We start from the raw sequence: 17500 nt of genomic DNA, 5'->3' as shown, positions 1-17500 counted from the left end.
TCATGCATCTTATCCTCTGTACCTAAATCTAGCATGTGGTTGGATTTCTCGCGTTTGATAGTGCTAATTTGTCTCTTTGAGTCTGTGGTCAAGCTCTGGAGACAAGCTTTGGCTTCGTTCACTTTTTCTAATGTGTAGTCGATGATGCTTTTAGTGGCACCGTTATGGCTGACGACTGGAAGACCAACCTGGTGACCCCCCTGTGACGTCAGTCCCTGTTTCTGCTCCTCGATCTGGTTGCCGAGCTCCTTCATGTAAGCTTTGAGCCTGGAGATGTCCTCCGGTTTGCAGTCCATCTTCTGCCTGCACACAGTGTTGTCCACGATCTGGAGCACCTTCTGGACCTCGCTCAGGTTGTTGCTCAGGGACGGGTAGCCCAGGAGCTGTTGTTCGATCCCCATCCCCAGGTGCTGCATGGGGCTCTGGGCTGAGCAGTGGATCCCTAGCGGGCTACTATTTCCCCCCATCCCTCCGTTCATGAAGGGCCCAGGTGCGCCGAAGCCATGGGAGGCCATCATGAGTTTGTAGTCGTTGAAGTCTAGTGGTTCTGTTTTGATGTTCAGGTGGTGGTTGTTCTGGTCCTGGTGGTGGCCCAGGAGCTTGCCGTTTCCGTTTCCGTTCTCTAGCTTGTGTCTCAGCTGGGTGATGGCGGTGTTAGTGGGGGAGGACGAGGCTGATGTAGGGGATGAGCCTGTTTTCATGTTGTTGCGCATCCTCCCGTTGACTGCTATAAGGCCGATGCACTTCTTGCTGCTGATGTGAGAGCTGTAGGAGCCTGAGTGGGAGAAGCGCTTCTTGCAGTTTGGGCATTCGTATGGCTTCTCACCTGAAAAGAGACAACAATGTATACTTTAAAAAGAAATATCTGCCATGAGCGCATTTAGAATGTCATAAGGAACACACATATTCTCAATGATTAAATATAAGTGGGCTAAGGGGAAATGTATCAACAATGAACACCTTTAATGAATGCCAAACTAAAGTGTAAACACTGAACTGCTCAATTGTGAGATTGGCAGAAAGAAGGAAAATAAGTAGCTCAAGTCATCCATTGGAACAGTGGGAGAGAGAAAAGAAAAACGCAATCGATTTTTGTACACCCTGTGAAGTTCACCACAGTCTTAAATCAAGGTTATGCATATTCAAAGTGGAGTGCACAGGCCCCCTTGCAACCCACCACTGTGAATCCGCAGGTGTTCCTTCAGATGGTGCTTGTATTTGAAGGCCTTGCCACATTCTGTGCATTTGAACTTGCGGTTGCCAGCCCCCTGGTTCAGCAGTTGGTGCTATAGAGAAAGAAGCAGGTATTTACATAGGTTCCACTAACAACATCACAGGGGGAAAAGAGTTCGCTAAACAATCACTATCAGCCTTCGGTGCAATCGACCGACAAGCCAAATGTCTCACATTGCTACACAGCCCGTCTTGCCTCTTTCTACTTCCAACTCCAACGAGAGAGTACAAGAGTGGCGCTGATAACAGAGGGAATCACATACCTTTTCATTTCCTGCCTCTCGAGCCAAGGAAGCATGCCTTTAGAATTTGGCAGCCAATAAAATAAAATAAATGAAAGGGGCTCTTTTTTTTATATAGTTTCCCCCTCATTAGAAACAAGCAATCTGATCTGCTTTTATTAATTTGGGGTAATCACTCGAAAGATAGTCTGACTATTTCACAAGAAGTCCTTCCCTGTATTTCACATACCTGCAAACAACAGTATTTTACATGAAGAAACAACACATTTCCGTAAATATTGAAATGTCTTAATTGGAACAGATTTCCCCTCATCATCTGAATCCTCAAACGTCTCTTTAATAATCTTAGACTATAGGATGGGACTAGGCCTCGATTCTCTGTTCAAAGGTAAACCCCAGTTGCGGCCCCTCAAATTTGCAATTCAAACAGGGGGAGGCCTCTGCCTCCAAATATACTAGTAACAACAACAACGATAATAGCGTACGTGTAAACGGGAGGCACGCCAGACGTGCACAATTAATTCTGAGTAGGAGGTGAACACGTTAAATGCTTAGGCAATACAAAATATCTCTCAGCAGCATTCGCTACCAAGGCAGGCATAGCAGGAAGAAGCAGCCAGCGTCCTGATCCAGCCTGACAACTGCTGGAGTGTGCTGACTCTACCCACATTCCTGGGGAGACAGATGGCGTAAGGGAGGACACAGGGAGGGATTGTTCAAACGGCAGCAACCTTCAAAGATCGAGCAGGAGTGGGTCTGTCTGTCGGTGGGGCCGCCAAGCGCCAGTCAAGGACCCCACCGCTCGTATGTTGCTGAGTTGCATAAACAAACAGCAACAGCTGCTTTGGTTCCCCCTGCTTCCCTCTGAGGACCGCAGTAAACTTTAGTTGTGCCAATAAGATACAATCATTCTCTAATCCTAATTGTCAATGGCACCAACAACAGCAAATGTGTTTTTGGCGGAGGGGGACATGCTATCCTACATGACTCAGGGAATTTTAGGGATGGGATGTTGGATGTTGTGGGCGGGGCGCATGGGCTGGGTATTCAAATATTATTGGCTCGTATTAATGACACATTTTCTCTTGATTGGTTGATTGGAAAAGGAGTGTTACAGGTTATTTTATATTTTTTGTGGTGTTTATGGCGAGAGCATATTTTCCTAGGTAGAGACAGTTCTCATGGGACATGGGATTAGGGCATGCCTGTAAGCGATGACACAACGATTCACTAACTGCACAACACATTTGATTTCTTTTTTCTTTCTTTTTTACCCCAAGAGGACTTCAATTGTCACTACAGGTTTTGTTCAGATTCACTTCTTTTTTTAAACACGGATGGCAAGCAAATGTAACATCTATGAATAGAAGGTTGCTTTCTTTCACACAGGATGTTGGATGTGATGCAAATTGTCAACAAATTCCCAGGTTAGTTTATCTAAAAGATAAAACATTGAGAGTGAGTGAGACTCAATAATAAGTGTACATGTTGATTCTGACATAAACTCAGCAAAAAAAAAGAAACGTCCTCTCACTGTCAACTGCGTTTATTTTCAGCAAACTTAACATGTATAAAGATGTGGATGAACATCAGTGAATCTCAGAAATGGAATACTGTGTCCCTGAACAAAGGGGGGTTCAAAATCAAAAGTAACAGTCAGTATCTGGTGTGGCCACCAGCTGCATTAAGTACTGCAGTGCATCTCCTCCTCATGGACTGCACCAGATTTGCCAGTTACCCCACTATTCCACCAAGGCACCTGCAAGTTTCTGGGGGGAATGGCCTTAGCCCTCACCCTCCGATCCAACAGGTCCCAGGCGTGCTCAATGGGATTGAGATCCGGGCTCTTTGCTGGCCATGGCAGAACACTGACATTCCTGGATGGGCAGGAAATCACACACAGAACGAGCAGTATGGCTCATATGGGTCATATCAGGATGAGCATGCAGGAAGGGGACCACATGAGAGAAGAGAATGTCATCCCTGTAACGCACAGCGTTGAGATTGCCTGCAATGACAACAAGCTCAGTCCGATGATGCTGTGATACACCGCCACAGACCATGATGGACCCTCCACCTCCAAATCGATCCCGCTCCAGAGTACAGGCCTCGGTGTAACGCTCATTCCTTCGACGATAAACGCGAATCCGACCATCACCCCTGGTGAGACAAAACCGCGACTCGTCAGTTTTTTTGCAGTCCTGTATGGTGGGTTTGTGCCCATAGGCAACGTTACTGCCGGTGATATCTGGTGAAGACCTGCCTTACAACAGGCCTACAAGCCCTCAGTCAAGCCACTCTCAGCCTATTGCGGACAGTCTGAGCACTGATGGAGGGATTTTGCGTTTCTGGTGTAACTTGATCCGTTGTTGTTGCCATCCTGTACCTGTCCCACAGGTGTGATGTTTGGATGTACCGATCCTGTGCAGATGTTGTTACACGTGGTCTGTCACTGCGAGGACAATCAGCTGTCCGTCCTGTCTCCCTGTAGCACTGTCTTAGACGTCTCACAGTACGGACATTGCAAGTTCTTGCACTAGCCACATCTGCCGTCCTCATGCATCCTTGCATCATGCCTAAGGCATGTTCACGCAGATGAGCAGGGACCCTGGGCATCTTTCTTTTGGTGTTTTTCAGAGTCAGTAGAAAGGCCTCTTTAGTGTCCTAAATTTTCATAACTGTGACCTTAATTGCCTACCGTCTGTAAGCTCTTAACGACCGTTCTACAGGTGCATGTTCATTAATTGTTTATGGTTCATTGAACAAGCATGGGAAACAGTGTTTAAACACTTTACAATGAAGATCTGTGAAGTTATTTGGATTTTTACGATTTGTCTTTGAACGACAAGGTCCTGAAAAAGAGACATTTCTTTTTTTGCTGAGTTTAGTACTGCATAAAGGAAATGCTTGATTTTAAAGAACATAAAATCTACTAGTTGAAGTGAAATTAAGGAGCAGATAAAATGTCTAAATTGGAAATTAACATAATCATTTGATCGTGAACATAAGACTGCAAAATCATATCAGACGGGGCCATCAAAAAACCATTTAGGGCCTCAATTAAAGTTATTACCATTAAAAGATCTGCATCTCCAAAATGCCATGAAAAATTCATAATGATTGCCAATCAAAATGATATATTTTCCTCCAAGGGATCACAGCACATTAGAAACGAAGTAAGTGAGGGGAACGGGAAGGGGAGAGGAATAATAAAGTGATTGAGAGAAAAAAAGAAGGGAGAAGGGCCTACGATCCTGAAAGTGATTGAAAACAGCAACAGCAACAAAAAAACGAGGGCACATGATCCTCACCTGATCTCTGTCGGGCTTGTGCGTGGCCATATGTCGCTCAAGCTGAGTGCGGTAAGCAAACGTGTAGTTACACAGGGGGCAGGCGAAGTTCTCCTCGTTCTTCTCGTGGCGGTACTTGATGTGCTCCTTGAGCGATGTCAAGCGCTTGTAACCCCGGTCGCAGTAGGGGCAGGTCAACAGTTGGGCGAAAGCATCTGGAGTTCCAGGTGGCAGGTCTGGGTAAGGGAGGTGGGGGGAGAAATGGAGGGGGGGGGGGGGGGGTAGCAGTCCAAAAGGTCAGCAAATCAATGACAGCTAATGGGCGTACTGCCCGGAATGGTATGGGAGGTATCACTGCAATCTGCTCTACAGAGTGCCGTCGTCTCAGGCTGGCATCCATGCCCTGACACGCACGCGCATGCAAACAGACACACACACACACACACACACACACACACACACACACACACACACACACACACACACACACACACACACACACACACACACAGACTCTGCCTCCCCCCTCTTTTTTTATATCACATACTAAGACACACATGAAAATTCACACATAAGAAATTGAATTAGCTTTTAATTGACCTATAGACTTTAGAATGTGTTGCATAACATACTTTTGGCTTAAGACAAAACTGAAACGTGCTATCTAATCTTACACTGTTTTACACTGATATCGTACAAATGTCAGTCTGAAATAAAGCACCTTGACCTGGTTTTTAAGAACACTACCTCACCCACCCTCCCCCCTCGTCCTTCCTCGCTCCCCTTAACCATAGTCCCCTCGCCTAATTGCTTTTAAGTGGCTTATTTCATACCATTTTTTCCCACACTTTCATAATTTCTGAAGTACGTATCATAAATCCATTCTAATTCAATCCCTGTTCCCCCGGGGTTTGAGAGGTGTACTATCTTATTTCAGACCTCTGGCAGCTGCTGCTGCTCAAAGACTGAAGGACCGAAGGTAAACACAGAGGCATCCAGTGAAGAATCTGTGAGACCAACAGCTGCCCATGTCACTGAGCCACAGAGACCAAGAAGAGTCCAGGCACACCACTGCTGCTCTGTTCTCTTCTGGTGACGTACGTAGCAAGAGTCTCAAAGGAGGAGTGCTGATCCAGGATCAGCTCCCCCATGTCTATGTAATCGTATTTATTGTGGTCTAAAAGGCAATACTGATCCTAGATCAGCACCCCTACTCGAAAACATTTCAAACATATGGCCCCAGCTCACCCTTGTCCATGTAGTCTTATTCGTTGTGATCTAAATGTCAAAATGTATCCTAAATCAGCACTCCTACTCTGAGACGCTTCATACATACAGCCCCTGTCCCCTGGTTCTGTTCTCGCCCTCCCTGGCTGGTCTCTGGATTCTTACCATTTTCCTCCTGGCCGTTTGTTTCAGGCGCTTCGGGCGTGCCCAGACGGGACAGCTCCTCTCCCTCGGGTGCTTCTGGGTAAATGATGGCAGTGTCGCCCCGCTGCAGGTACTCAGCGATGCTGACCACATGGCTGTGGCTCTCGCTCAGGCTCTCCTCCTGGAGCTTGCTGCGCTTAGCGAAGAACTCCTCAAACTCTGAAGTGCAATCAACAACATTCTTAACTGAAAAGAAGAAGAGAAAGAGAGAAGGAGGAGGAGGGAGAGCGAGAGAAAGAGAGAGAGAGAGAGATGGGTTTTGAGAAATTGAATTCTTCACTCCCCAAGAGAAATGTGTGTTACAGCAATACTGAGAATGTGTCGGGTCTAAATGGGATGAAGAAACTCCACAACAGACATTAAGGTAGTGGTTGTGGGAGAATACATCTGAATTACTGCGTTATCTTGTCACGCAACAGCCACTAAAACAAGACATATGAGTTCATCTTAGAAAAGTACCACCTTATATCGTGGGAATGTATTTCAGATAAACATATTGTGTTTAGTTGCAATGTATTACCAGTTACACAATAAACGTGGGGAACACAATTTAAACTGGTCAAATGACTTCTAATTTTTCTTCATACGTGAAATTAAAATAATTTGTATTTTACAATTTTGGATCTTTGAGATTATATCTATTTAATTAAGCCTCGGTGTTTAAGCCTCTCGAAAACAACATTATATTTTCCACATTGTGTAGCAACAGTACAATCTAATTCCCTGTGTATTGACAAGGGGTCAATAAAATGGCTCTGGTTAGTAGATTGGCTGTGGAGCAGATTACAGAGGACAAACCACAATGTTGCACAAAAAAAGCTTTAACCATAGTCCTTAAAATACTTTCTGAAGCTGTCTTTCTGAAATTGCTGAAGTCACACATTGTGTGTTTTCTCATATTCTCCAGTCCCTTCTCTTTAGGGAATCCCAAAGCTGCAGAGTAGAGATAGCCGTGGCTCCAATAGCAAACAAAGCTAATCAAAAGCGGCAACCTTCATTAGTCAACAGCAGATGATAGACTCTCAAAGGTTCACGTTCATTCAAAGCTATACTATACGGCATTCCGACAACCTGAGGCAAGTCTATATTCTATTACCCCCTATCATATCACTGTCATAAAACTTGTCACGTATAACATTGTCGTGCTAAATGTTACAGGAAGTCACGCAAACTAGTTGATTTGACTGGATGTGGGTAGTTACTTATTTAATTAGACATGTCCAAGCCAAGATACATTTTTATATTTGTGATTTGTTGGGCAGTGATTATTTTATGGGTCCAATTTGTGAAAGGTCAAGGTAGTGTATTTGGTTGTCAAAAGTGGCATGGAAATGTCACTGGTGCCAAAGGATCTTGTATTAAATCGTATGAAACAACTGTTAACTGGGCAGCACAATTTCCTGCATCCTCATTAGGACTTTGTCTGAACTATTTGAGAATCATCTAATGCATTTTAGAGACACAAAACTGTGAGGATGCTTGAGATCTCTATATTGGATTCACAACTCGCCGTTAAACAAATATGTATCTTCAGGTTATAAAAACACATCAAAAAGATCAAATTTAGACTAATTGGATTGTGCAAATGAAATGTCATTTTGGAAGTCACTGTGTTGCCAACTAGCTACAAGCTCAACCTCGTGACGCCTCCCTTGAAATGACTTTCTTCTCTGTAATTGAGGAAATCACCTGGATAAAAGAGTTCTTAGGTGGCAAGACGTGATTGCAATTTTCTTTTCTTAAATGTAATCCCATGGTGAGTTCTTTCTTCCAATGCAATGGCAACACATTGTTTCCATGGCCTTAACGGAAACATTTGCGATGTCTACATTTCCACAAAAAATGTCACCACACATGCACAGGAATGCGTATGCACACACACTCACACACACAAAATCAACAAAATATATAAATAAATAAAAAGAAGAAAAGAAGATTCCTAAGGAAGTATTCCCCTTGTGTGGTGAGTGTTTACTCAAACGGTGCCGAGGCCACTTGTCAGCAGCGGTCAGGATGATATCATGGAGGGAAAACTTAATGCCCAAGAGGCTTGTGGGTGGATATCAGCTTTGTTTACTTAATTAAAAATGGCAGGTAGGATTAGGTTCCACAGTTCTGTGTAGAAAGGACCATGCAGGGACACTAATGCTCTACACGGACACAGAGATACACAGCCACCCACACAGGGATTGGAAGGGTGGTTGGTCTCCGCCTCGTCTTTCAACACAATACAGATGTAGGATCTTAATTTGAGCCAGTTTGCTACAGCAGGTAAATAATCCTGCAGCAGCAGGAAATGTGAATTATTATGTGGATTACAATTAATTCTGGTCCAGGACTATGCTTAATCTGTGTCTGGGAAACCGGCTCCACAAGTTTTAAATTCCCTGCATTGCAGATAAGTTCTTCTGCAACAGGGTTATCAAATTAAGATCCTACATCTGTACATCAAATCTCCTCACAATGGATTAAATCAACTCACCTGTACCGTTTCCAACTGTCTGAAGAGTGGCGTCAGGCCCCAAAGTGTCATAATCGTCTTTCATTTCATCTGTGGAGAAAAGAGGGGAGGGAGGAGGGAGTAGGGAAGGAGAAGGAAAAGAGAAGTTCAGTTCAATGCTGCAGTGTACCAAGCAAACCCAAGCCTCACAATGAAGCCTTCAGAGGAAGGTACAGAGATATAAAGGGCTTGCTGTGTTGCACTGTGCCGAGGCTTTGTGTGGCATTCTTAATGAATGCTATCATCAGGACCAGACAGAGCCTTATTTACCTTAAAAACAACAACGAGCAGTGGGAAAGAAAGCTGCTCTGCCATTCCGGGGGTAGCGAGAGTCGCCAGAAAGAAAGATTAATTCAAGAAGCCAGCCCCATCCACCTGAACAATCAGAGAGGAGTAACCGGCACAAAAGGCCTTGCAGTTGTTATTTCCTCAATGTGACACTACTAACTATCTACATGCGGCAGAAAAAATGACAAACTATACAGGGGGTTTTCGCAGAAAATCCTGAATTGTGGGCTTAGAATCTATTACCAATCAACGTAATGCATAGTCTTAGGAACGCCAAGGGCAGACTTGCATTTTGTCCTGGCACAGGTAAGACAGCCATAAATAAAGGACCCCAGATTGACAGACAGGCTCATAAACAAGGGAGAGAACAACTTTTGACATTGGTGGGTAAATTCTCTTGCCGTGCAGGCAGCGGCGAACAAGAGGACATTGTTGGTGTTCATGTCCACAGACAATTAACTTAAGGAGTCCTCTGTGACTCCTTCCTTCCGTCCTGTCTTTGAAAATTAAATCAAGGTACTTCCGAGAAGATAGTGGCTGGTAATAAAAATGGCTCCTGTCTCTCTCTGTTTCTCCTTGTTCTAGTCATGTGATTTCTATGGTCTCAAGGATACTGTGTTGCCATGAAGGGGTAAACAAACAAATCAGTGGATTAAGGGAATAGAGGAACTCTCTCCTTTACTGTCTCTTGCACCTTGGACTTAACAGAAAACATTTTGGAAATGAGTTTGAAAAGTACCTGACAAGGTACTGTGAAATCTTCAGAATAACAAGTTGGCTGAATATTTGTCATTGAATTAGTAATCACGAATCATATGCAGGAAAAACAAATATAATATATATCGTATATTTTGGTGCACAGTGAAAAATCTGGTGTTTTAATAGTTGGTTCATTTCAATAATTAGGAGAGGGTTTTTTCTGTTTCTTTCTCTTAAAGTGAGACTGTTTCCTTCTGCACCAAACAGATAAAAAAACAGCCAATAGCTTCAGAGAATAAAAAAATGGACTCTTTTGAACGAAAAGTACTCAACTTTCCCTTGACATGAAGCTTGACTGTGTGGTGGAGAAACATGCCAGACATTTTTCATTTGCATATGAGGGGGTTTGGAGTGCCGTTGTCTTCTCAGTAATGACATCAAACCAGGCTGCACTCTAAGGAAATGGCCCTTTAGCAATATTGTTGAAGATACACTGGAGTATTGTGAGCAATCAAAAAAATCCTCCACCACAGCCACAAATATAATTCTGGTGTTTAAGAGACCAGCATATATGGATAGTTACTTTTTTTGTCATTTCTAATTCACTGAATTTTAATGAAGCTCTCTTTTCTTCTTTCCCACACGTTTCTTTTTCCTGGAAAGTGGGAGAGTTCGCATGGATGCAGCCATTTTGGTTTTCGCAGCCTTTAGTAATCCAATTTCACTGCATATTTTCGATATGACTCAAGGAGCACAAGTGGGGATTTGCTTTTTTGTCCCTTTTTGTCCCCTCTTTACCTTGAACAGTCCCTATTATCTGTATGTGGTCAGGGAATGAGAGTGAGAGAACTTCCAGCAGGAGGTAGGCTAAGACCATTTACACCTTCCTCACTCTATGGCCCTTTGCACAGATCCTTTTTTGGGCCATTTCTATTGCTTCCGACAGCTACACATCCATTGGAGAGAGACAGTTTTTATAGTTGAACGTATAATGTGAGTCAAAAGCCAGTCTGCTCTCTCTGTCTGTCTCCAGCTGATAAATCATGTAAGGAGAGGGGGAGTTTGAGAGAAGGCCTGCACTTAACTGAAGGATATTTAAGTTTCTGACTGCGACCTAGGAGGGGTCCAGAATTCCTTTCCCCTGTCATAAGTCCACCTATTTACTTAACGCCATTGATGCTGTTTGTTTTGAATACGTTCCTATTTTGTATGGCCAGTTAGCATTGGAACAGGGCGCAATAAAAACAAAGGTCCTCCTCCTCCTCTCTGTTAGTTCTCTGAACGTCCTTGAACAGAGGCCGGGTCAGGAGAAGAAAGAGACACGGGCAGAAAGGGGAGAACGAAGGTGATTTGTTTTAGAATGATAGTGATGTCATGTTTTCCAGCCCACCGCATCCACCGCCCCATTGTGGGATGAAAGAATGTCAAGGACCATTCTAGAACACAGAACTCTGATTGTGCTGGCACCGGAAACGCACAGCTAAGAAACATGTGCAGTGCTCTTCAATTCAAAACCTGTATCCTTTGGACAGAGTACTAAAGCTGACGTAGAAAAGGCAAGGAGAAAAGCACGGCTTATCTCAGGGGAAAGCTATGTGCTGAGGTATCATTGTAGACAGTAAGGCACCGTGAAAGAGGGAAAAAGGCAGACTAACATAGTGCCCACAAGCTTGGGAAAGAGAAGACTCCCATCATCTACACTAATTAACTACACTAGGTCTCCGAAATATGGCCGGCTACGTTCCATCACGTGAGAAGCAGATTATCTGGGAATTGCAACGTAGTTGAATTACAGACATTAAGGCACCACAGACTTTTATCAAATAAACAATTACTGTACGCTTTGACTACTTGTTTATTTTTCTTTTATCTTGAATTATTTGAACATTTCTATTTTGAAAGAATCGAACCCCATATGGATTGTTACGGGTGGGGGCAGAAATATAAACATCCGTAAACATCGCAAAATAATGCACCGATTGTCTACGACAGCTATGTTTTACAGTTGTTATGTCGATAATCAGTAACCACAAAGTGAACTTCCTCCTTTTCAATAGATTAGCGTTTTTTTCTGGAGCGCAATAACATTTTAGATGGTGAAATATTTCCCCCCTTTTTTCAGCACTCTACAGAATCCAGTTCATTAGGAGAAATGAATAGCAAACACCGGCTCATGTAAATGGGGTGTCTTACATGAGTTCTCGCTACACTCTGTTTCTGTCACACCGCTGCAAGAATCATTGACTCTTATTATACATGTAAATGGCTATCATAAAAATAAAAATTTCATTTAAGATTGTTAATGACTTTTGCAGCAGTCTGGCTTCCTTTAATGATTATCCCCTAGCCCTAATTAAAATTATTTATCTTTCAAGCATCCATGACTAGGCTCTCTGCTATCAGTGATGCTCCAAAGAAAAAAGTAAGGCGTCTCCAAAGTTGTATGTATCACCTGCCTGAAATGATCTAAACTAGATTATTAGCAAATTGACCTATATCAATCATATACTGAAGCTCTGATCATATTGCGATTATAGAGACAATCAAAAGAGGTCATTCTAAGAAAATGTCATGTGCGCTCTTAATTTCATGATTGAAACGCTATCTATTGAGAAAAGGTTAATATCATCTTATGTAATTCTGGTTGACTTTAGTGAGGGTAAAAATATGTTCGAGATTTAGCGCTGGGACAAGCCGAGTGAGTTTCAGTCATGCGGGGTGTAGGAATCTTCGCCATACCTCTGCCATCTTAAGTGGCACATCATACGTTTCCTATTTATCGTCAAGTTACAGTAATGTCTCCTGACTCTGCTTGCCTGTCAACTCACTGCATGTCAAAACGTGGTTTGATCTCATCCCCTTCTTATGACTGCCATGCACGGTCAATCTCTGCCCCTGTTACGGTGGAGGTGGTGGTGGTGGAAGGGGGGGGAGTTGGCTAGCCTATTATCTCATGGAAACTGAAATAAATCGGAAAACATTTAGGCCGTGTGTGACGCTCACCAGTACCGTCGACTGAGGCGTGCAGCATGTCGTTGTCATGCCAGACATGGTCTACTCCGCTGTCCCTCATGTCATCGTCCTCATCCTCCTTTGTCGTCAGGGCGTGGCCCACCCTCGGGGATCCAGCGTCGTGGTTATTCAGGCTGGCAGGGCTGCCCGCCCCGTTAAGTAGGCCGTCCTCCTCGGATACCAGCAGCTTGTCCTCATCCTCTGTCTCTGAACCGGTATCCATCACGTTCTCATAATTCAACGCTGCAACGAGGGAGAACACAAAACAAAACAAGATAGGTCACTAGAGGAATTCACATTTGGTGCTCATTGTACTGACGTTGAAATGGAAAAAAAGGTCATCGAGGATTATGTCCTTAGATGAAGTCATGATTGCACTGCACTGTTAGGAGCTAGTAACACAATCATTTCGCTGCACCTGTTATAACATCTGCTAAACTGCTCGAGTGACCAATAAACTTCAATTTTATTTGATTACAGGTTAAACCCATTCCCGTTTGGGACATGGGCCCTTTCTTGTGGGGGTACATCCCAATTACAAGAACACCCACAGCGACAGACTGGAATCTGTAACTTTACCCATCATGGTGTGTGGAGTCAGTCAACTGCTACATAGACACGCCAAAATAGCCACAGATGTTCTCTCGCAGGTGACTGACTGCCTGAGATGCCAACCTAGCTACACCGTTCCGTTGGGCTCACAGATCTAAAGCATACACGACGTGGCTGAGATACTCTGCACTTCTGCTATTTACAAATGTCAAATAGTCATACCGCCCTGCATCGAAACGTCTTAACCCCAAATCATTTCATCACATTCACCACTCCTGAATAAGTGACGCACCGACTGTACTGCGTTTTTCCCCAGAACTTGACAGATATCAACCGTCAAGTCAAATCTTTACAATGATAAATGAAATAAAACATACAGTGTGAAAAGAACCCTAACTTAACCAAAACAGGACCTGCGCCAAACTCCTTTCCCTCCGTTCCCTCTCCTCTTGTCTTTTTCAGGGAGTGTTTTCAATGAGTCGTGGTTTGCGGAGAGAAATACTGCGCAGTCGAGCCGCACATTAAAATAACTCACACAAGTAGCGGCCCGCTTGATTCCACAACACTTGGTCCCAGACACATGGCGGCTTCTCTTAAAATAGGCAGCCTGTAAATAAGGGCTGTGAACTCAATTGAAGGTGGCTGTTTGGGAATTAGTCTGCCCTCACAAGGCTGGTTCTCTAGCCTCTCCAGTCTACACACAAGGTCCATAAATTGTCTGTCCTACGAAGGAAGTCGAAAGACTTATTAGAGGAATAAACACAAGACATTAGCTCAGCGAGAGAAACAGGGCCGCTACACCACCGCATCGTACACAGACACACCTCACTGCTAGTTCCTAAAACATTATTCTAGAGAAACAGACTCAAAACAACCGCAGAGGGGAAATCAGAGTATGACACCATGGGAACCAATTTCAAATGTGGCTAAGGGAAGGCGAGGAAAAAGCAGAGTGCAAACATTTTTAAGGTCCGTTTTAATTGCTGTACTGTAGCTGTGTATGACTACTAAATAAAACCTTAAAACCTTTGAAATTCCAAAACTGAGAAGGGAAAATAAATCTGATATTCATTTGTTGATATACTATGGAGAGTAATAAGATTGCGGTGAGCATATGCAGTATGTTCATGCATGATCTTTGTATAATCCACGGGTCTGCACTTGCCTTCCGAACAACAGGTGCAAATTCAAATGAAAACGGCTACGTAGACAGGGCCAGCAGAATCAGCTGACCTGGTTAGAATACCAATTGACGGGGGAAACAAAACCTTTTCAAGAGGTGTGACCACAAGGGTTTAGGCAAGTGCAGACTGGGTAATGCTCTCAGACACGAAAAAAGAGAAAGCCAAAGAAAAGCTCAAAAGAAAGTGAGACATTCAAACTCATGCTGTGTGGTCCCAGATATACCTTGGCACACAATTGATAACATGTTATTATTATGATTACAATTCCCCTTTGGTCCCTTCCCAACTTACCCCGACACCCCCATTTCTTAGCAACACAACGTGCTGTGGACCCCCTACTCCCCTTTCTCCCAGGCAGGTTTCTAAGGGTGGCCTAGCAGGCGGGCGGCAGGGAGTAACAAAGAAGCAGGAGGCCTGGGAAGCTATTACCCCGCCCCTGCAGACCTGATCTCTGGACTCGGCCTGAATACCGACGAATACCCAGGAGGAGTGAATGACATTATCTAAGGATGGACAGGTTTTAAAAGGCCTTTCTTTACACCCCAAACCTCTCATAGAGCATTTTTCAGTGTGCTATAGGTCCATGTATAGCGTATAGGTTCGCGCATAAAGAGAGGCGCTACAATGTGACATCTTCAATATTGAGCAATGGACCTGGAGACAATGGGCCTTGGACATAGAGGAGAGGTGAAGATCATCCCAATCATCCCATAATCCCACTGCAAACCTCTAGACATCTACAATTGTCCAAACCAAACCATAAAAGCTACTAAACTCCAGGTTGGGGGATCTGTGCTTCCATACAGGTCCACATGTTTTAGGGGAGAGGTAGGGAGTAGGAGAGGGGAGCTCACTGGATGTGATCTCCAAGCTAGAACATTGGCTATCAGACAGAACATTACTCACCAAAGAGCTTGGAGAAGACAGAAATGACAGTGTGCGACTTGTCAATCAAAGGAGCAAGTAGCATTGACATCAGAAAGCCGGCTTTGTCTCGGTGACATCTCTGACAGACGCCTCAGTATACTATAAGCACCAGCCTGACGTCGGGCATTGTGCTCTGAAACAAAGTCATTTCGAAACCTACTAATGTTAGCCTACACTCTGCCATTATTTTGTTCTATACCTCACCACTAATCAATCTTTTGTGTTTCTAGACGAGATAGACAAAGAAATCATCATGTTTACTTTCTAGGGCTACGTTTTCTTTCAGATAACACTTTCTATTTTTCTCCTCCTTTATTTTAAGTGCCACCCTCAACAAAGGCAATTACAGCTGGCATTTTGACTGATGCTACCTGTTACCAGCTGATTTCACCAGCTCTCTTCTTTCTCCTGATTTGGAGGTAAATAAAGGGAACGACTTTTACAGATAATTAAAATGACACTTGTAATTGCTCGCTTGAGTCTTGCTTAATATCAGGCTTATTCGTGGCTGACATAACCCTTTCAGAGCTCTGGTATTAGGCTGTCAGGCATACCAGTACAGAGGGCAGTTTCAAAAGTGCATTGATTATGTCTATAACCTTCCAAAATTACCGCTTTTTTCCCGTTGATGGATGAGAGAGCGAGTTATCCTTTCAATGTCTGTGACAAAAAAGGAGTCTGATTTGAAATCTCAACATCTTTCTTAAAAAAAAAATAAAGACGTTTGACAATCAATATTTCGACTGTGGCAGTTTCTCTGTACCCTTCTTATAAAAAAGGGCACATAATGTCATCAAAACCGGAAAGTGTTCTTCCAAAGAGAAAAGACAGCACGTGAAGAACCCCCAAAAAATATAACTGTGTTTTACTGTTGAGCTGTTAAACAAACCATAACTCTCACACTACGAAATGTGCGTGTCATGCATTCAGACATCAACCATACAACCCTCGAGTCATACACTGACCCTCTGAACATACCCGAAACACACACTCAAATAAACAAACCTTGGGTGAATTTGCTGCAAGCGTGAATTTGCTGCAAGCGTGCATCTGTGTGCCTACTCTTCCACAAAGCCCTCTCAACAGGCTCTGGATCTGGATCAGGCTCTGGATCACTGGATCTGCACTCGATCCATCATGAACAACCCAGAAGAATATCCAAATAACCACTTCTGTCTCATGGAACAGGTGAGACAGAAGGCGCCAGAAAGATCTATTCCACCCAGTGGGTCTCTATGTCCATCACAGTACCCTCTATTTGGAGGCGGAGACTTTCCAGTTCCCAGCCAGCTTCCCGTGAGATGTGATGGGGAAAGGGGGTAGGTGACTCACACTGAAAGCCTGGCTAACTGGCCGTTGAGGCTTAGCTCCAGGTAATGTTGTGTTTTCTGTGGCTATCAGTGTCGGTAATGGGCAAGGACATTCACCCTATTGGAGGAAAACTGCCCTGTCTCATGAATGAGAAACATGCAGATCACCTGAATGGCTAGGAGGGCAGAGAGGGATGGTGGTGGGGGGGGGGGGGGGGGGGGGGGGGGGTAGAGGTGGAGAATGGGGGAATAGGAGAGGTAGAGAGGCATTAAGGTAAAAAAAAATAGGTCAAAGCCTTGTGGCTACCCCACTGGAAGGGGATTTAACAAGGACCTTTTAACTTTCACAATTCCTTTTCACGACAGAGTTTAGGGCTCTGAGTAGGCCGTTTAGGGTAGGAAGCGTTTGGGGGTTGTGGGTGGGAGGAACGGCGGGAAGGTTTAAATATATTCTTCTGTCTTCGGAATTTGAAATATGTCTAACTTTCTCTTTGGCTTTTTACTCATTCGGAAAACTTGCTGTTTTACATTCATTACATACCGAAAATGCTTTTGACTGTCTGTATTCCAGTGAGATACACAAGAATGCTTGTGACTGTCTGTAATCCAGTGAGATACACAAGAACGATTGAGATCTTGTGCACGTCTACTAGCCTGGTGTTTCACAGGGGCCAGAACAAGCAAGCCGTAAGCAGTAAAAGGACAGTGGCAGAGGGCAAACAAAGAGCTGAAAGGAGAGGGGCAGCTTTGTAGAGCCGATGAATGGTGAAAATTCAGCGATGTGTAAACCAACCTGGGAGTGGGGAGTGTGTGTGTGTGTGTGTGTGTGTGT

At 44.0% G+C, this 17500-nt stretch overlaps 1 protein-coding gene across 5 annotated transcripts in view; it reads right to left on the bottom strand.

The window, feature by feature from the left end:
* Window positions 1-17500, bottom strand: part of LOC129859545 (zinc finger E-box-binding homeobox 2-like) — an 80674-nt gene that overhangs the window by 7686 nt on the left and 55488 nt on the right. For 2 of the 5 annotated variants that reach the window (XM_055929431.1, XM_055929435.1), the window contains exons 2-7: window positions 12687-12942; window positions 8679-8747; window positions 6158-6382; window positions 4787-5001; window positions 1178-1286; window positions 1-826 (exon numbers count right to left, since the gene is read on the bottom strand). The exon at window positions 1-826 is cut by the window's left edge and continues 1267 nt beyond it. In XM_055929431.1, the coding sequence (XP_055785406.1) occupies window positions 1-826; window positions 1178-1286; window positions 4787-5001; window positions 6158-6382; window positions 8679-8747; window positions 12687-12942 (1700 nt within the window). The remainder of the gene's footprint in view (window positions 827-1177; window positions 1287-4786; window positions 5002-6157; window positions 6383-8678; window positions 8748-12686; window positions 12943-17500) is intronic. The other 3 variants (XM_055929432.1, XM_055929436.1, XM_055929433.1) reach the window with 2 other exon arrangements.

This window comes from Salvelinus fontinalis, chromosome 7 (genome assembly GCF_029448725.1).
Source record: "Salvelinus fontinalis isolate EN_2023a chromosome 7, ASM2944872v1, whole genome shotgun sequence".
Classification (NCBI taxonomy): Eukaryota; Metazoa; Chordata; class Actinopteri; order Salmoniformes; family Salmonidae; genus Salvelinus; species Salvelinus fontinalis.
This window is presented reverse-complemented; position numbering and strand designations above follow the sequence as displayed.